The sequence below is a fragment of the Zeugodacus cucurbitae genome, chromosome 5, assembly GCF_028554725.1.
Source record: "Zeugodacus cucurbitae isolate PBARC_wt_2022May chromosome 5, idZeuCucr1.2, whole genome shotgun sequence".
Lineage (NCBI taxonomy): Eukaryota > Metazoa > Arthropoda > Insecta > Diptera > Tephritidae > Zeugodacus > Zeugodacus cucurbitae.
Genome location: NC_071670.1, coordinates 13,113,081 through 13,128,359, shown reverse-complemented (window position 1 = coordinate 13,128,359; position 15,279 = coordinate 13,113,081). Strand labels below are relative to the sequence as shown.

Genomic DNA, 15,279 nt, shown 5'->3' with positions numbered 1-15,279 from the left:
TGATAATTTTTTAACATATTGCACTATTTACTTGACAAATTTTATTTTTTTTTTTTTAATTTAAAACCCACCTAATCCCTTAAGCGATTTAAAAAAAAATTAAACATTTTGATCCGCAATCTACATGAATATATAAATTTCAATCAAAATTCACATTCAATTCGATTATATTGTAAGCACTGTAGTGTAAGTTGTGAATACACAAAACTTGGGTATTTCCAAGGTATTTGTGCCTCATTGCTGGCAACCCAGCCAAATTACACATGTTGCTCACAAACCGTCGTGCTCCACAGCTGCATGTACGAGGGCTGCTATATATATTTCTGGCCTAGGCAACACTAAGTCTTGCCAGGTGCAATCTGACATTTCCATTGGAAAGTTTGACATTTTTTAGCATAACATCACTCAGAACGTTTTTTAATCGTGAATTGTTTTATTTACAGGGAATTCAAAAATTCATCTCGACCAAAAAATGGAATTAACTCGTGAACATTTTCGTGCGATCATTTTTCACAACTTTCGACGTGGATTATCGCGACAAGAGTGCATCGATGAACTAAAATCTTTGTATGGCTATGAAGCACCATCCGCTCAAAGACGAATTCCGTGAAGGTCGTCCAAAAACAGCCGTTGTGCCAGAAAACATCGATGCCGTACGTGAACTGATAATGCAAGACCGTCATGTAACATACCTTCAGATAGAGGCGTGCCTATGCATTTCTCCCACCAGCATACATTCGATATTGCATGAACACCTGGCCGTAAAAAAGGTTTGTTCTCGTTGGATCCCGCACAATTTGACAATCGCTCAAAAAAAGGCTCAAAAAAAGTGCTTCGAAAATTGGTTTGAGCGCATGCAAAAGTGTATAAATCTTGATAGAGAATATTTTGAAAAACAATAAAAACCATTTTCGTTGATAAATATTCCTATTTTCTTTATTAGTACAGAAATATATGAAGCAGCCTTTGTATGCTTATATTTTTACCAATTTTGTATGCTATTTGTTGCTTGACGCATGGGATTCACACAATTTTGGTAGTAGAGATAGAGAAAAATTGAGCTTTTTAAGGTATGCTCCAACGGACCGCTTTCATTCGCTGCCAGCGCGTTATTAGAGGTGCATTAATTGGTGATATTGAATATTGAATAATGTGTTGGCGTCTGAAAACTTTACTGTTATTTACGTTTCTACTCTGCCTAGGCGATGTGCGTCAGGTGGCAGCATGGATGGCGTTCGGAAATTACCATAATACCGGTAAGTCTAGCATTTTTTTCCAGTTACCGTTATTAAATAATATACTATATATATATTTTTCTAAACAGCTAATCCCGGTAAATGCACAATCAGCGAAACGATTATCATTTCGCCCGGCGATAAAGTGAAATCGCCGGATTCGTGTGCAGAAATACATTGCGGCAATGAAAATGGTGACGCCACGATCAGTGGGTGAGTGTGGTGGTGATTAGTTTTAGCCATTTATTTACTCATCCACTTTGTTTCTTCACACATTTAATTTTTAGTTGTGGCACCATTGGTGCTCCAGATGGTTGCGAATGGGGCGATTATGTGAATGAAAATGCTGACTTCCCCGCGTGTTGTGCGCGATATTTGAACTGTGTTGGTGGTTTGAATAATGAAACGCGTAGTTATCAGGAAAATGTTTGGGAAATGTTTTCGCCTAATCTGAAAATTACAGGTTTAGAGGGTGCCTCAGCAGCGAAGCAGCAATAACTGGCGCAATGTGGCTGTTGTATTGTTATAAAAAACATTAGAAAAAGAGATTTTAAAGAACTATTAATACATTTTAATTCAAATAGACAATAACTTGCTGATTTTCTACTAATAACCTCTAAAATATCACACGATGTTCGACATGACATTGTGTTGACTTATCATATGATGTGATGTTGTGATTAGCTTTGTAATGCACTAGTGACAATATTTGTGTTTTGAAATCGCAAATTATCTATATTTTAATGCTCAAGTACACTAAAGTAAGTTTAATTTTAGAGAATAAATAATTATGAAAAAAACATGCATGCCATTGATTCAGCATAGTTCCAGAAGTGATGAGATGCGATATCATATCATATGCTGGGTTGTAAAGTGATGTAAATTTGATGAAATAGAATGCGACAACTTGGAACAATTTAGCAATAATTGAATTGTTTTCTTTAAAATCTTAGATATAGAAATGCAACAAAAAATTATTGTATTAGCAAAAGATTTGGTACGATTTTTTTTAATTTTATTTTAACCATAAGCAATTTTATAATATAATAATATGATATAATTTAATATAATAATACATATTAATGTGCACCCTGCAACTTGTTTGCACATCCATATTAATTGTGACACTCTGTACCGCAACAGCATACGTTCTACATTTTACGTTCATCGCAAACAGCTGAGCGCCAAAACAGCTGGGCGTGTGTGCTGTCACAAAAGTTTTCTAAGAATTTTTCCAATTTGTTTGACGCTATCATTTTCCGAATTTTCGCAAAACAAATATAAAAATGAGCAAAATGCGGCAGGCGCTGCTTGTGATCTGCATGCTCTTTTGCATTTTCTCCCAGATAACTAGTCAAGAGGTAAGTTTATTGCTTAATTAAAAGAAATCAGAATTTTTTCTCAGTAAATATGCTATGTTGACAGGTTAATACTCAGTTACCCGAAAAATATGTGGAATCCGTGCAACGTTCAACACACACCAACAATTGGGCGGTGCTGGTCGATGCATCACGCTTTTGGTTCAATTATCGGCATGTTGCCAATGTGTTGAGCATATATCGTTCCGTGAAGCGTCTTGGCATACCCGATTCACAAATCATACTAATGCTGGCCGATGATATGGCGTGCAATGCACGCAATCCACGCCCCGGTCAAGTGTATAATAATGCAAAACAACATATTAATGTGTATGGTGATGATGTGGAAGTCGATTATCGTGGTTATGAAGTGACAGTGGAAAATTTCGTACGTCTGCTGACGGGGCGTACGCAAAATGGTACAGCACGCTCAAAGAAGTTGCTTACTGATGCGGGTAGTAATGTGCTAATCTACTTAACGGGACATGGTGGTGATGGTTTTCTAAAATTTCAAGATTCCGAAGAGATTACCAGCCAAGAATTAGCCGATGCTGTTGAGCAAATGTGGGAAAAGAAACGGTTGGTATAAGCAGTGAAATATATACGAGTATAAATATATTAATTAATACATGTTTATTTTTTATATTTTCCAGTTATAATGAGCTCTTTTTCATGGTTGATACATGCCAAGCTGCATCGCTGTATGAGAAATTCACTTCACCTAATGTATTAGCGGTGGCAAGTAGTTTGGTGGGCGAAGATTCGCTGTCGGTGAGTATCTTCTTAATTTGTTAGTTTATAATAATATAATTATAATGAACGAGACATTTCAAATGTCTCCTAACCTAACTTTACAACTATTATTTGTTTATTACTTAGCATCACGTTGATCAGTCCATTGGTGTATATATGATCGATCGCTACACTTATTATGCTTTAGAGTTTCTGGAGCGCGTACAACCAAACAGTAAAAAGACAATGGGCGAATTCGTAAGTCAAATAGTATAAATATGCTAACCTACATTATAATTATTTATACCACTTTCAGCTACAAGTGTGTCCCAAACGCGTTTGCATTTCAACAGTTGGCGTGCGTAAAGATCTTTATAGGCGTGATCCCAATAAAGTGCCCATTACTGACTTTTTTGGTTCGATACGTCCCACACAAATTTCAACTGGGCGTGTCAATATCACCTTAGAAGATGAAGAGTAAGTTTTGATATTTCTAGCCAAGTTATAAAAGCTTTTAGCTCATTTTGTATTTCTTTTATTTTTTTGTTTAGAGATTTCATTAATGCCGCTATTGCCGCGGAAGAGGAGGCAGCGAAGCGTAGCACATTTAAAGTCGAATTTCCATCGCAATTTCCAACAGAATTGTTTAAATGAATTGTACGCACTGCTGTTTTAGACTGAAAAGTATTACATAACTAATTAACGCTGCTTATTTTAAAATCTACTCCACGTATTTTTAAGACTTTTTGGGCAATATAAGCTAAATTTCTACGACAAAGAAAAAATGGAAAAAGGAAAATGTATGCACCATAATTTTTATTTTTTTACATATAATATTTAAATTTTTTCTATTCTGCTTATATTCATAGGCATTTTAAAATGAAATCAAGTATTCCATTCAAAATAAAACGGAGTGTGAAGTAAATATATGAAATATGATTGAATGTGTGAAACAACTTTGTATGTGTAAGTTTACCTTTTCCGTTTTTTAAATAGTAGTGCTTAGATATATTTAGTATGAATGTGTGATACATATGTAGATAATATTTTTTGTTTTACACATAACTTAAACTTTATTTCATGCTATCTGAATGGCGCTGGGAGTAAGGGTGTCGATGCGCCCCTCAGTTGGTATATGTGCCAGAATTTTGCTCGTGCTTTTGTGAAGTGCTATAGATTCTAGTAGTAGGTGTAGGAGAGATCAGCTTCCATGTCACAGTTGCGACAGATTTGTGATGAGACCAAGTCCAGATTGTGTAGATGTTTCCTGAGTTTACAGTGGCCCGTGTATAGTCCAACCAGTACCCTTAGTTTGCTTGTTGGCAGGTTTCTTTCTCTTTCATGTTTTGTTGTTTTAGCCCCCCCAATAAGCATTTTGATTGTCGTAATACTGCCGCCAGTTACTCTCAAGGCAACATGAGACTCCCGGAGCGCGTCATTCACGTGGAGAGAATTGATAAAGGTTTCTAGGACCGTAGTCATCCTCAGGGAATCCAGATAACGTTCAATTTTTTAATAATCTTGTTGTTGTAACGGTTACCCAGGCCTGCCTGAAACGACAAGCCTAGCCTAATTGTCATAGAAGTCATCTAACGGGAGGTCCATGAAACGAGCTGTTTCGATGAGGTGGTTAGTGTCATGCGGGGACTCTTTGCATACAGGACATATGTTGAGTATGTGAGGGTCTAGTCTGGATAGGGAGGAGTTTAGTCTGCTACAATATCCAGAACAAAGTTGCGCAAGGGTCACTCTAGTTTCGCGAGGCAACTCGAGCTCGGTGTCTGCAACGGTGGGTTTTGTTTCTCCAAGTACGCCATTCGCGTATAGGGAGTCAATGAAGGTGTTAATAGCTCCTCTGTGAATAGCGTTCAGTGCTTGTCTATAGTTTGTCGCGGCCGAAGTCCTGTCGGTATAGTATTTTAAGTCGTCGACATATTTAAGGAAAGTACTCCTGATGGCTCTGGGAGGCAGCTCGGCTTCTAGCAGGTAACTGCAGGGATGATTTCTGCATCCTAACAAAAACTGCTTGGTAAGCATTATGCTATGCTCCTTAACAGGTTGCTTGCGGGCCTCATTGGGAAAGTGCTCGACCGGAGTCATCAAGAGGCAACCTGTGGCTGTTCGGAAGGCGGTATTTTGACAAGTCTGAAGCTTCCCCATCTGTATTGGTAAGTTCTTTTAATGATCTCTTTCTGTTTGGTATAACTGTTTGCTATTGGTTGTTTAACGGTAGTTTATAGTCTTTTGCCTAATACGAATTGTGGATATTCCGATAAACATAAAAAATTTCATTAAACAGTGCTGACGAATCTCTCTTGGGAAAGGATTTGATATAGTTTTAAAGGCAGTTTACAGACTTTGAATAGGTTTTAAAAATTTGATTGTGTTTCGGATTCGTAGAACCGCTTGTCGATCGTCATAGGTATGAACCTGTGGAATGATGGTTTATACTTCTCTACTTAAATGGCGGCCACACTTTTATTCTCGATCTGTATCTTTATTAGGTTATAGCTCTACTATATTCTAGAGATCTTTAAAAGAAGTGGTAAAGAGATTTCCTAGTAAGAGTAGACAAGTTTGAAAAGCAACTGAGCTTCCTTCGTTCTTGTTGTTGTTGTTGTAGCGACATAAAACATTCATCAAACAATTTGTGAGGATTTAATTTTGACAAAAGCTGCCCATTTGACAGTCTTTGGTCGGATAAAAATCCGGGTCCATTACGTAGAACCGACAGTCGTGGGAACGGCCTTTCTTCTCTGTCTTTAGTGCATATAAATTGAAACAAATATTTTTTCTTTTACTTGAACAATGTTTTATAAACTTTTATTTTTATTCTTATGAAAGTGTGTGGTTATGTAACAACAAAAAAATAAATAAAAAGTACAATGAGTATAACATAAAATACAAGAACAAAAGTGAACAACAAAATAAAATAAAATATAAATAAAAATAATTAAAAAAAAAGAAAAAAAAATAAAAAATAAAATAAAATAAATAAAAAAGTTATGCAAAATTATTAACTAATAAATTGTGAATAAAAAAATCAAAACATGAGTGCGAAATAAACGTTAAAAATAAATAAAAACCCAGAACCAAACAGTGCGCGCTATGAGTGTGACAATAATAAATAAAAAAGATGTGTAAAAAGAAAACGAAAAAAAAAAAATTAAAATTAAAATCTTAAATTATTATACTAAAATGACTGGCGACTGCGTAGCTATACGCCGCCACGGAAGTCACCAGAAAGAATGGCAGGGATATGCTGGTTCTCTAGCCGGTTGCGCTAAGCTGAACTGGGCTGGGCGTGAGCACAAGCAGAACAGCTGAAACTGGCGGCCGGTATTGCATGTTGTACTTTAAAAGATGAGCGTGTGACTGACTAAATGGATTTGTGCGTGTGTGTGTGCATGTGGCGTGTGTTGAGCTGACGCCGCACAAGGCAAGGCGTGTTTGCGACTCGACGCACACCTCAACGGCAATGAGGAAGCAAATGGCTAAATGACTATGATGACACTATGTAATTGCCGATGAAGAAGTATGATAAAATACGAAGTAAAAAATATGACGATGCAGGTATTCCGTTGCTGATGATTGTGGTGTGTAATAATGCCATGTGTGTGTGTGTGTAGATATGTGGATGATCTGCTATTCGCAAGAATTTTTGTTTTTTGCTTTTAGTATTATTCCTGTGATTTGTTGTTGTTGTTGTTGTTAAGCTTATTGTTATTCACCGGCATTCTTCGCACTTAAAAGCTGCGCGTACATTCGTAGGCGCGTTCACAGCATGCCGGATAGGGCCGATTGGCGTTGACGAAGTCACGTTGCTTGCAGCCTTTAGGTGGCGCCACAGCAGGACAGCTAAAATGAAATAAAATGGCATAAACAATCATATAATTTGGTATTTGTCAGTGCGTCAAAAATATGGCATGCGTTTATTTCCGCAAAAATAAGCAGATTACTCACGTTGTGAATTCCACGGTGCCATTGTCCAAGCACTTGATGTTGGCGCAGGGATTGTTCGGTGCCTTGCCGCTTTGACCGGGCGAGAGTATTAGATCGCTGCTGATGTAGCATTTGCCGGGGTAAGCTGTGTGGTGGGAGGAGGAATGGTTTAATTATTATTTTTTTTTAATTTAATTATTATTTTTTTTTATTTAATTATTATTTTTTTTAATTTGATTATTTTTTTATAATATGTAATTTTTAATTTTTTTTAATATAAAAATGTTTAAAATAAAATTTAAAAAAGTATTACATAATTGAATAAATAAATGAAATTTTATAAAACTTATCAAGTAAATGCATTTTATAATATTTAATACAGCGGAACTTCCATAACTCGAAGATCTCTTGAATTGGCAATAGCGTTTAGAAATCAAATTTAATACAAATTTCCTTCCCTAACTCGCAGTTTTTTTTGTGGATTATGGTGATTCGAGTTAGAGCAGTTCCACTGTATATTGAAAAAAGTATGAAGAAATTAAAAATAATAACTAAAAGAAATATTAATTCTTAAATCTATATTATTTGTTGAAAATCGCTTCAACAAATTCTTAATAAAATCAAATATAAAATGCGAAATTAAAAGTCTTAAAAAAATTTAAATTAAAATAATTTACGGAAAATTTAATTATACTGAATAGCAAATAACAAAACTTAATTTTTTTCAAATTTATAATACAATTGAACTTCCATAACTCGAACTGCTCTAACTCGAAGTTCCCCATACTTGGAACTATTGAATTGGCAATAGAAATCAAAATTGATACAAATTACCTTCTGTAACTCAGAAGTCTCTCTAAGTCGAAGTTTTCTTGTTGATTATGGTGATTCGAGTTAGAGAAGTTCGAGTTATGGATTTCTTTAAAATTTGAATTTTTTACTAAAAATTTTCTAATAAATTGTTATTATCTACATTTATTAATTTTTTTAAACACTAGAATCATTTTAAATTTATTTAATCAGTTAAAGGTATTTCTTTATTTGATTTATTTTCATAATTTTTTATTTAAATATTTAATAAAATAAGTAATTTTAATTATTATTCGAAAACTTTACGCTGTCTCAAATGAATGCGTTTTATCTAAATTTTCCTTGAAATTTGTTATTACAATGTATTTGTTTAAAATTTGCATGAAATATTTTATTTCCACTTTTTCAAAATTCTTTTCTATTTTTTATTTTAATTTTTGGGTTTTATTTTTTTTTACCAGAAAATTTTTTTATAATTATTTGTCATATTGTAAAAATGTTGTGCCAAATAATCGCTTTATTCTTATCATTTCAAATGTTTCATTTTTTATTGTTTTATGATATTTTCTTCAAATATTCTAATAAAAATGTCTTGCCATTAAATTTTTTTTTATAAATTTATACTTTACAAAAGAATTTAAATTATTTTTTTTATGTAATAAAAATGTTGCATCATTTCAACACTTTATTGAAATCACAATATTTAATCTGTTAAAAAGTATTTTTTAATATTTTTTTTTTTTTTTATTTTAAGATTTTTGAATTTTGAATTTTTATTTTATTTAATTTTTATTTTATTTTTTTTTTATTATATTTAATTTTTTTATTATATTTATTTTTTTTATTTTATTTTATATTTTAATTTATTTTATTTTTTTATTTTATTTTATTTTTTATTATATTTTATTTTTTTTTATTTTCTTTTATTTTTTTTTTTTTAATTTTGAGACAGTTTTTTTTTCTTGTCCGTTCATCACCTTTGACCCTCGCACACTCACCTGAGTTCTTGTATTGGGCGCGTGCCACCAACGCCTCGCTCATCGCGCACAAGCTGGCGAAGACAACAGCAAAAACAGCAATAACACACACGTAGAATTTCATTTTGTTTACGTTTATTGTTTGTCGGACGAAATGTAGCTTTTAAGCAAAATATCTGTTTTCAATTGATTCACTTTAAATTACCAATGTGTACGCACAACGGAGAGTGTTCGACTGATGTGGAATCCAGCTGCGTTCAGCACTTTTTATACAATGCCAAAGCGCATCGGAAGTGCCTGGCATCCGGTTGTTCTTAGGCATTTTTTTTTGCTGTTGTTGTGATGTGATTCTGTAGCACTCCCGCACCGCAAACACGCTGTGCCCGCGTTTTTTGTTGGGCGAGCCAGTAAATTAGCTACGTCTTCTCATCATGTCTCATTGTTGTTATTGTTGTTGTGTTCTTGCCAGTCGAATTTCGCGTCTTCGTATTTGCTTCGGCAAGCAGCGCGTATTTACTTTTGTGTTGTTGTTGTGGTTCGTGTTCTCACTGTCGTTGGTCAATCAGTTTTAATTTTTGCTTCAGATGCTGTTGACTTTTGAGTCCATTGTTTGTCGGTAATCGGTCATTGACAACGATTTTGCTTTCACTTTCGTTTGCGGGGAAAGCGGGCGGTGAGCGTGTACTGATACTAAGAAATTCAAGTGCAAGACCAAGCTTATCGTTAGCGTTGTTTTACTTTTGCCGATTAAAAAATTATTTAATCTATGGCCCACATTCGTTATTTATTTATATTTTGTAGCGAAAGGTCAGCGGGTTACTTAGTAGAGAGATATATTTTCGAAGCTCAACTTGAAGATTCTAATAAATTTGAAAGATAGAAATGATTCTTGAAACTTCAATGTTTAAAATAATGCGAAGAATACCTACTTTATCCTATTGAGACCTTATGAGTTGCATAAAATTTTATGCTAAATTACTGATTAAGAATAGTGCTCCAGTCGAAAGCCGCCGCCAAAATGAGTATCCAACTACACTTTCAGAGCAAATCAACAACAAGACAACGGCCAGTCGAGTTCTTTATTTGGGCACTGTTGTTCTCAATACCTTATCTTACAATGAATAGGTCTCAGTACAAGAGCCAATCGGTTTATTTATTTGGGCAGTTTTGTTCTCAAAACCTTAGCTTACAATGCATAGACTTCAGTCGTCTACCGATGTCAATTTGATTCTATGAAGTTCTCGGATTAACATTTGAGGGCCGTTGAGCGACTTTTTTTAATTAAATATACCATAGCGTTTTCTTTTCTCGTTGAAAATAGTGCCTCATTATGTGGTAAAAATTTTTATATTTTTAGATGAACAAAAAACAAATGCTACCAAATCATGGATCAGCTGTTCGGTTATTTTCGTTTATTCAGAAAAAATATATAGAAAAGACAAATAGATAAAAATAAAAATTAAACAAGTAAGGAGGTACTAAGTTCGAGTGCAACCGAGCATTTTATACTCTCGCAATTTATTGATATAGTTTTATTTAGATAACACACAATTTGACACATATATTCGGCATAAACTGCATTAGAATGACGAAAATCATCATAAATAGTATATGGGGACTGAGGTAATTCGTAAACCGATTTCACTCATTTTCACCACCAACTTACACTGTATCGATGACTACACGCTCACTTAATTTGGCTAAGATATTTCACATATTAACTGATTATATACTCAGTCCATCATATTTTTGAAAAACCTATAATTATGTATATGGGAGCTGGGGGAGGTTATAACCCGATTTTAATAATTTTTGGTACAGAGACACACTATTAGAAGAGTAAGATTTCCTCTGAATTACATAAAAATATCTGAGAAATTCACTGATATTATCGGTAAAAAAATACCGTTAGGTACTGAGCTCTTCACGTTCAATATCCGGGGTCTGAAAAAGTTATACTCCGATTTTTACAAATTTTCCGTAAGTGATGCCACACCTCATTTGTGTAAAGTTTTATTGCGCTATCTTCATTGGTTTCTAATGTACATATATGTATATATATTATAAAGTGAAGGAATCAGCTGAAATACAAAATACAGTTATATGGGAAGTAGGCTGTGAACGAATTTCTTATATTGCATGGTTAATATAAGGTTGTCAAAAAATATTAAGTACCGCATTTTATTGAGATGGCCGAGCAGTTTCAAAGATATTGGTTTTTACCCTTAAATTGGCGACGCCACAACCAATTATATTTAAAAAAACGCCTAAAAAATTACATCCAATTATGCCGCTCCTTAGCATGATCCTCTGTACTAAATACTACTTTTATAACTTGATTTATGTGCCAATGCTTCGATTGCGCCCCATTCCACTGGTTCGAGGAACATGTGTACCAAGTTTCGTCAAGATATACAATTGAACTTCCATAACTTGAACTCCTATAACTTGAAGTACTCCATAACTCGAACCCTTGAATTGGCAATAAAAGTCAAAGTTCATACAAATTACCTTCCATAACTCGAAGGCTCTGTAACTCGAATTTGTTTGTGGATTATGATGATTCGATTTAATGAAATTCAACTGTATGAACAGACGAACTGATGAGAGTCAGACAGACATCTGGATCTCAACTCATTTCGTCACTCTGATCATTTGGATATACAGTTAAACTTCCAATCAACATAATCCACAAAAAAACTTCGAGTTAGATAGACTTTCGAGTTACGGAAGAAATTTGTATGAAATGTGACTTCTATTGTCAATTCATGAGGTCGAGTTATGGAGAACTTCGAGTTACAGAAGTTTGAGTTATGGAAGTATGTTATGAGTTATTTATATCTAACTATAAACAACACAGGACAACACTCAATTTGCTTCTTTGAATTTATCAACTGATTCTAGTTAATTTGGGTGCGCTGAATTCAAATCTGTAATCATTATGGTTATACTAAGTACCCTTGCTCTGGGATAGCAGATCCAAGCAACAACATTACAGCAAATAAAAAATTTTGATGAAAAAAAAATTGGAGAACATAAGTGGAGGGTATAAAAAAGCTATATCATGAAAACTAGAGCTGAACTGAGCTAGAACTGATTACAGATTTGAATTCAGCGCTCCCAAATTAACTAGAATCAGTTGATAAATTCAAAAAATTCAATTTTGTCGGGCTGTCTAATCTATATCTAACTCGTTTTTTTAATGAGATACAAACAACCGTTATGTGAACAAAACTATAATACTCTCTTAGCAACATGTTGCGAGAGTATAAAAAAAATGAAATCTGACGAAATGGTAGTTGGGTTTAAGTACGTATATTAATTAATTTAAAATGAAAATAAAGTTAATTATCTTTACTTTCGGCGTACAGCTGCTCCTTAACAGCAATGCGCTTAAACTGACCCATTTCTGAAAGTGATTGTTCACCACTGTCGTCTACTTCCATGGCAATGTTTGCCACCTCCGCACAAGTAAGGCTTTGGTCCAGCAAGTCCTCCTCACCGCTATCGATGCAAAGATTGTGCAGCACACAACAGGCTAAAACAAATTTCACTATCGCCTGTACATTGTGGAAATCTAAACGGTTTAGCTGACGAAATCTTGATTTCAACGCTGCAAAAGCATGTACAATTTGCACCCGAGTCTGTTGAAATTTCGTGTTGTACAACATTTCAGCGGCTGTCAAAGTGCCAACATCACGGTATGGTGTTAATAAGTATTCACTCAGTGGATATGTTGCATCTCCCAATAAATGGTATTGGTTTGGTGCGCATACGCACGACAATTCCTTACCAACGTCGGATAAGCCGTACACGCTGTCATCATGCATTTTGCTAGACATCCCTGTGTATACGTGCAAAAAGCGTAATTTTGCATCGCACACACCCTGTAAAGTAATATAGACACAATCGTGTCGCTGGTTGTCTTTAGCGCCTGTTTTATGTTTCGGTTTACGGCTTGTGATGTGACATGCACCAATGCAGCCCAAAACATTCGGAAACCCGGCCAACTGCAAAATCATAAATAATTTATATTACTTACATTCAATATATACAAATAATACTCACATTGGCGAACTCATTAGCGTTAACTACTTGCTCATTGTGTTCTTTTGGAAAGCGTATTGCCGCAGGCGCGACATCTTTGACGAGAAAATTCAAAACCGCATTAAAGGTGTTGTGAAAATTTGACAAAGACATATCGTATAAGTTTGCCACTTCTCTAAAACCGGTTTTATTTGCAGCGAACCTAAATTGTAGAGGACGAAAGAGTTTCTTATTAACATTTTGCTTATAAAAATTTCATTTACAGTTATAGCATACCACAGAAATGCAAGCACGTGCGTTTCGGCTGGTCTTTGCATTCTACCGCCCTTATAGCTTCTTTTGATATACCATGTACTTGCGGCGTATTTCTGCACGAGTTCCTTATAGAGTACACGACTGATACGAAATTGCTTTTTAAACTGTAATTGAAGTTTATAATGAAAATGGCCAGACATATTTTTTGAAATAATTTCTATAATTTCTTTTACCTCGGTTTCTGTGTAAGCGTTCACAACGTCTTCTACGAAACTTTTCTTTTTCGGTTGAGCAACTCTTTTAGGCTGTAGTATTTCCATTTCATTTTCTGTTGAGGACGAGCTTGAATCCACCAGCTGCTGTGCAATTTCCAATATTGTGCTTAATAAAATTGAGCGTTCCATTATATTTAGTGCAATGGAAATAGTTTATTAAAAAAAAAAATACTATCAAACAATAATTAAAAAAAAAAAAATATTTTCTGCTGTGCAACTCTCACGCTTACTTTCGTTCAACAGGAGTGTTGAACATGTTGCACTGTTTTCTGTTTAGAATGTAACATTTCGAGAAAAGAACAAACGCACACATAAAAAAATATTGAGAAAAGAACACGCTGAATTTGACAGCCCAAGTACAGGGTAGCAAAAATGAAAAATTTTTGTGAGAAAAAAAGTCTTAAATAAACATAAATGAGGGGTGTCTTTTCAAAAGTGGATATCTACAACTTAACTTTTTTTCACAAAATAAGAAAACGTTATAAGGAAATATATGCAAATCTACTGAAAAATGGTATTTAAGTTCATTACAGAATTCTAACTACACAGTTTGACAAAAATTGGACCTTACCATTTCGAGCTACAGAATTCTAAAAATAAAACAGAACATTCCCTTTTGACACGTAATTTTAATAATATGTCCATTTGTTGTATAATAATAACAATATAATTGTAAATATCCCCTTTAAGTTAGGTTAGGTTAATTTGGTAGGCTAAAAAGCCACACATAGACCAGTTTTGATCCTTTGCAATACCAGTTGGAGTGCTGCCACGTAGTTAATAAGGAGTAATCATCCTTTAGGATGCCTCCGTTTGATGCGAATTTCAAAAGGCTTTGTGGCTTCACTAACGAAATCTCTTCCAGATTAAAGTATTGTGTAGCCCCCAAATGCTGAAGCCGTTGTCTTGATAATGCAGAACACACACACAAGAGGTGACCAGTGAGTATGCCGACCATATTCCTACATTTGCTTCTATCGAGCGGCAATAGAACTCTCGTGTCGTTCTTATCTACCGCCCTACTTATAACTTTTACGGTTTTGCATCCTGGTAGATTCTTCCAGCGCCCTTTGAACTTTTTTTTATCAAGTTTCTGTCTAGGTCATCATATAGACAGTGCATAGGTTTATCTACGTTGATCATGCTTTCAGATGGCAGTTTTACGTCTCTTTCGCAATCTCGTCCACTACCTCGTTACCCTCTATACCCTTCTGGCCTGTGGCCCCCAGTGTAATTGAAGTCGCCTATTTCTCGCGACATCCTCCACCGCTGTCGTACCACACAACACCTCCGCTTGAAATATACTGCCGTGATCCGGTAGTTTGAATGGTTGCTCCGGACAGTATATCCTCGAGCCATCCGTAAATATGTTTAAATTGCTGCGTGCAGGTGATATGCCTTTACGCCAGACTTTTCTTTCTAAGTTTACTTTGAACCTTCTTTCCCATTTGAAAATTGGAGTCAGGTAGTCGGTGTCCACCAAACTGCCATTACCCACTCAGCTATGCCCGAAGCCCATAAGGCGTCCCACCTATTTTGCCGCGCTGTCTTCAGCAAAGCAATCTATAGGCGGGCAGGTTTAGTATTATTTCAAGAGCCGCCGTTGGCGTGCTCCCGTTATGGAAAGCGCCGCAAGCCGCTGAAGCCT

At 35.0% G+C, this 15,279-nt stretch overlaps 4 protein-coding genes across 7 annotated transcripts in view; 2 read left to right on the top strand and 2 right to left on the bottom strand.

Annotated features, from left to right (window-relative positions):
• The first annotated feature begins 1,036 nt into the window (after window positions 1-1,036).
• Window positions 1,037-1,986, top strand: LOC105218046 (uncharacterized). The gene is made up of 3 exons (XM_011193380.3): window positions 1,037-1,256; window positions 1,325-1,448; window positions 1,523-1,986. Exons 1-3 carry the CDS (start codon window positions 1,151-1,153, stop codon window positions 1,731-1,733), a joined length of 441 nt encoding a protein of 146 aa, XP_011191682.2. The 5' UTR covers window positions 1,037-1,150; the 3' UTR covers window positions 1,734-1,986.
• Window positions 1,987-2,404: 418 nt separating this feature from the next.
• Window positions 2,405-15,279, top strand: part of LOC105218040 (putative GPI-anchor transamidase) — a 114,233-nt gene continuing 101,358 nt past the window's right edge. For 2 of the 4 annotated variants that reach the window (XM_011193376.3, XM_054231931.1), the window contains exons 1-6: window positions 2,405-2,596; window positions 2,661-3,172; window positions 3,247-3,364; window positions 3,473-3,583; window positions 3,642-3,802; window positions 3,877-4,291. In XM_011193376.3, coding sequence (XP_011191678.2) covers window positions 2,522-2,596; window positions 2,661-3,172; window positions 3,247-3,364; window positions 3,473-3,583; window positions 3,642-3,802; window positions 3,877-3,979 — 1,080 coding nt within the window. In that variant the 5' untranslated portion in view covers window positions 2,405-2,521 and the 3' untranslated portion in view covers window positions 3,980-4,291. Of the gene's footprint in view, window positions 2,597-2,660; window positions 3,173-3,246; window positions 3,365-3,472; window positions 3,584-3,641; window positions 3,803-3,876; window positions 4,292-15,279 lie in introns of those variants that run through there. The other 2 variants (XM_054231932.1, XM_054231933.1) reach the window with 2 other exon arrangements.
• Window positions 6,439-9,312, bottom strand: Tx11_3 (Venom toxin OcyC11). Its single transcript, XM_011193375.3, has 3 exons — window positions 9,076-9,312; window positions 7,289-7,412; window positions 6,439-7,183 (listed from the first exon to the last, which is right to left on the bottom strand). The coding sequence occupies exons 1-3, from the start codon at window positions 9,176-9,178 to the stop codon at window positions 7,072-7,074; spliced, it is 339 nt and encodes a 112-aa protein (XP_011191677.1). The 5' UTR covers window positions 9,179-9,312; the 3' UTR covers window positions 6,439-7,071.
• On the bottom strand, window positions 12,084-13,930 carry LOC105218038 (putative nuclease HARBI1). The gene is made up of 4 exons (XM_011193374.3): window positions 13,590-13,930; window positions 13,378-13,520; window positions 13,123-13,303; window positions 12,084-13,064 (listed from the first exon to the last, which is right to left on the bottom strand). The coding sequence occupies exons 1-4, from the start codon at window positions 13,758-13,760 to the stop codon at window positions 12,399-12,401; spliced, it is 1,161 nt and encodes a 386-aa protein (XP_011191676.2). The 5' UTR covers window positions 13,761-13,930; the 3' UTR covers window positions 12,084-12,398.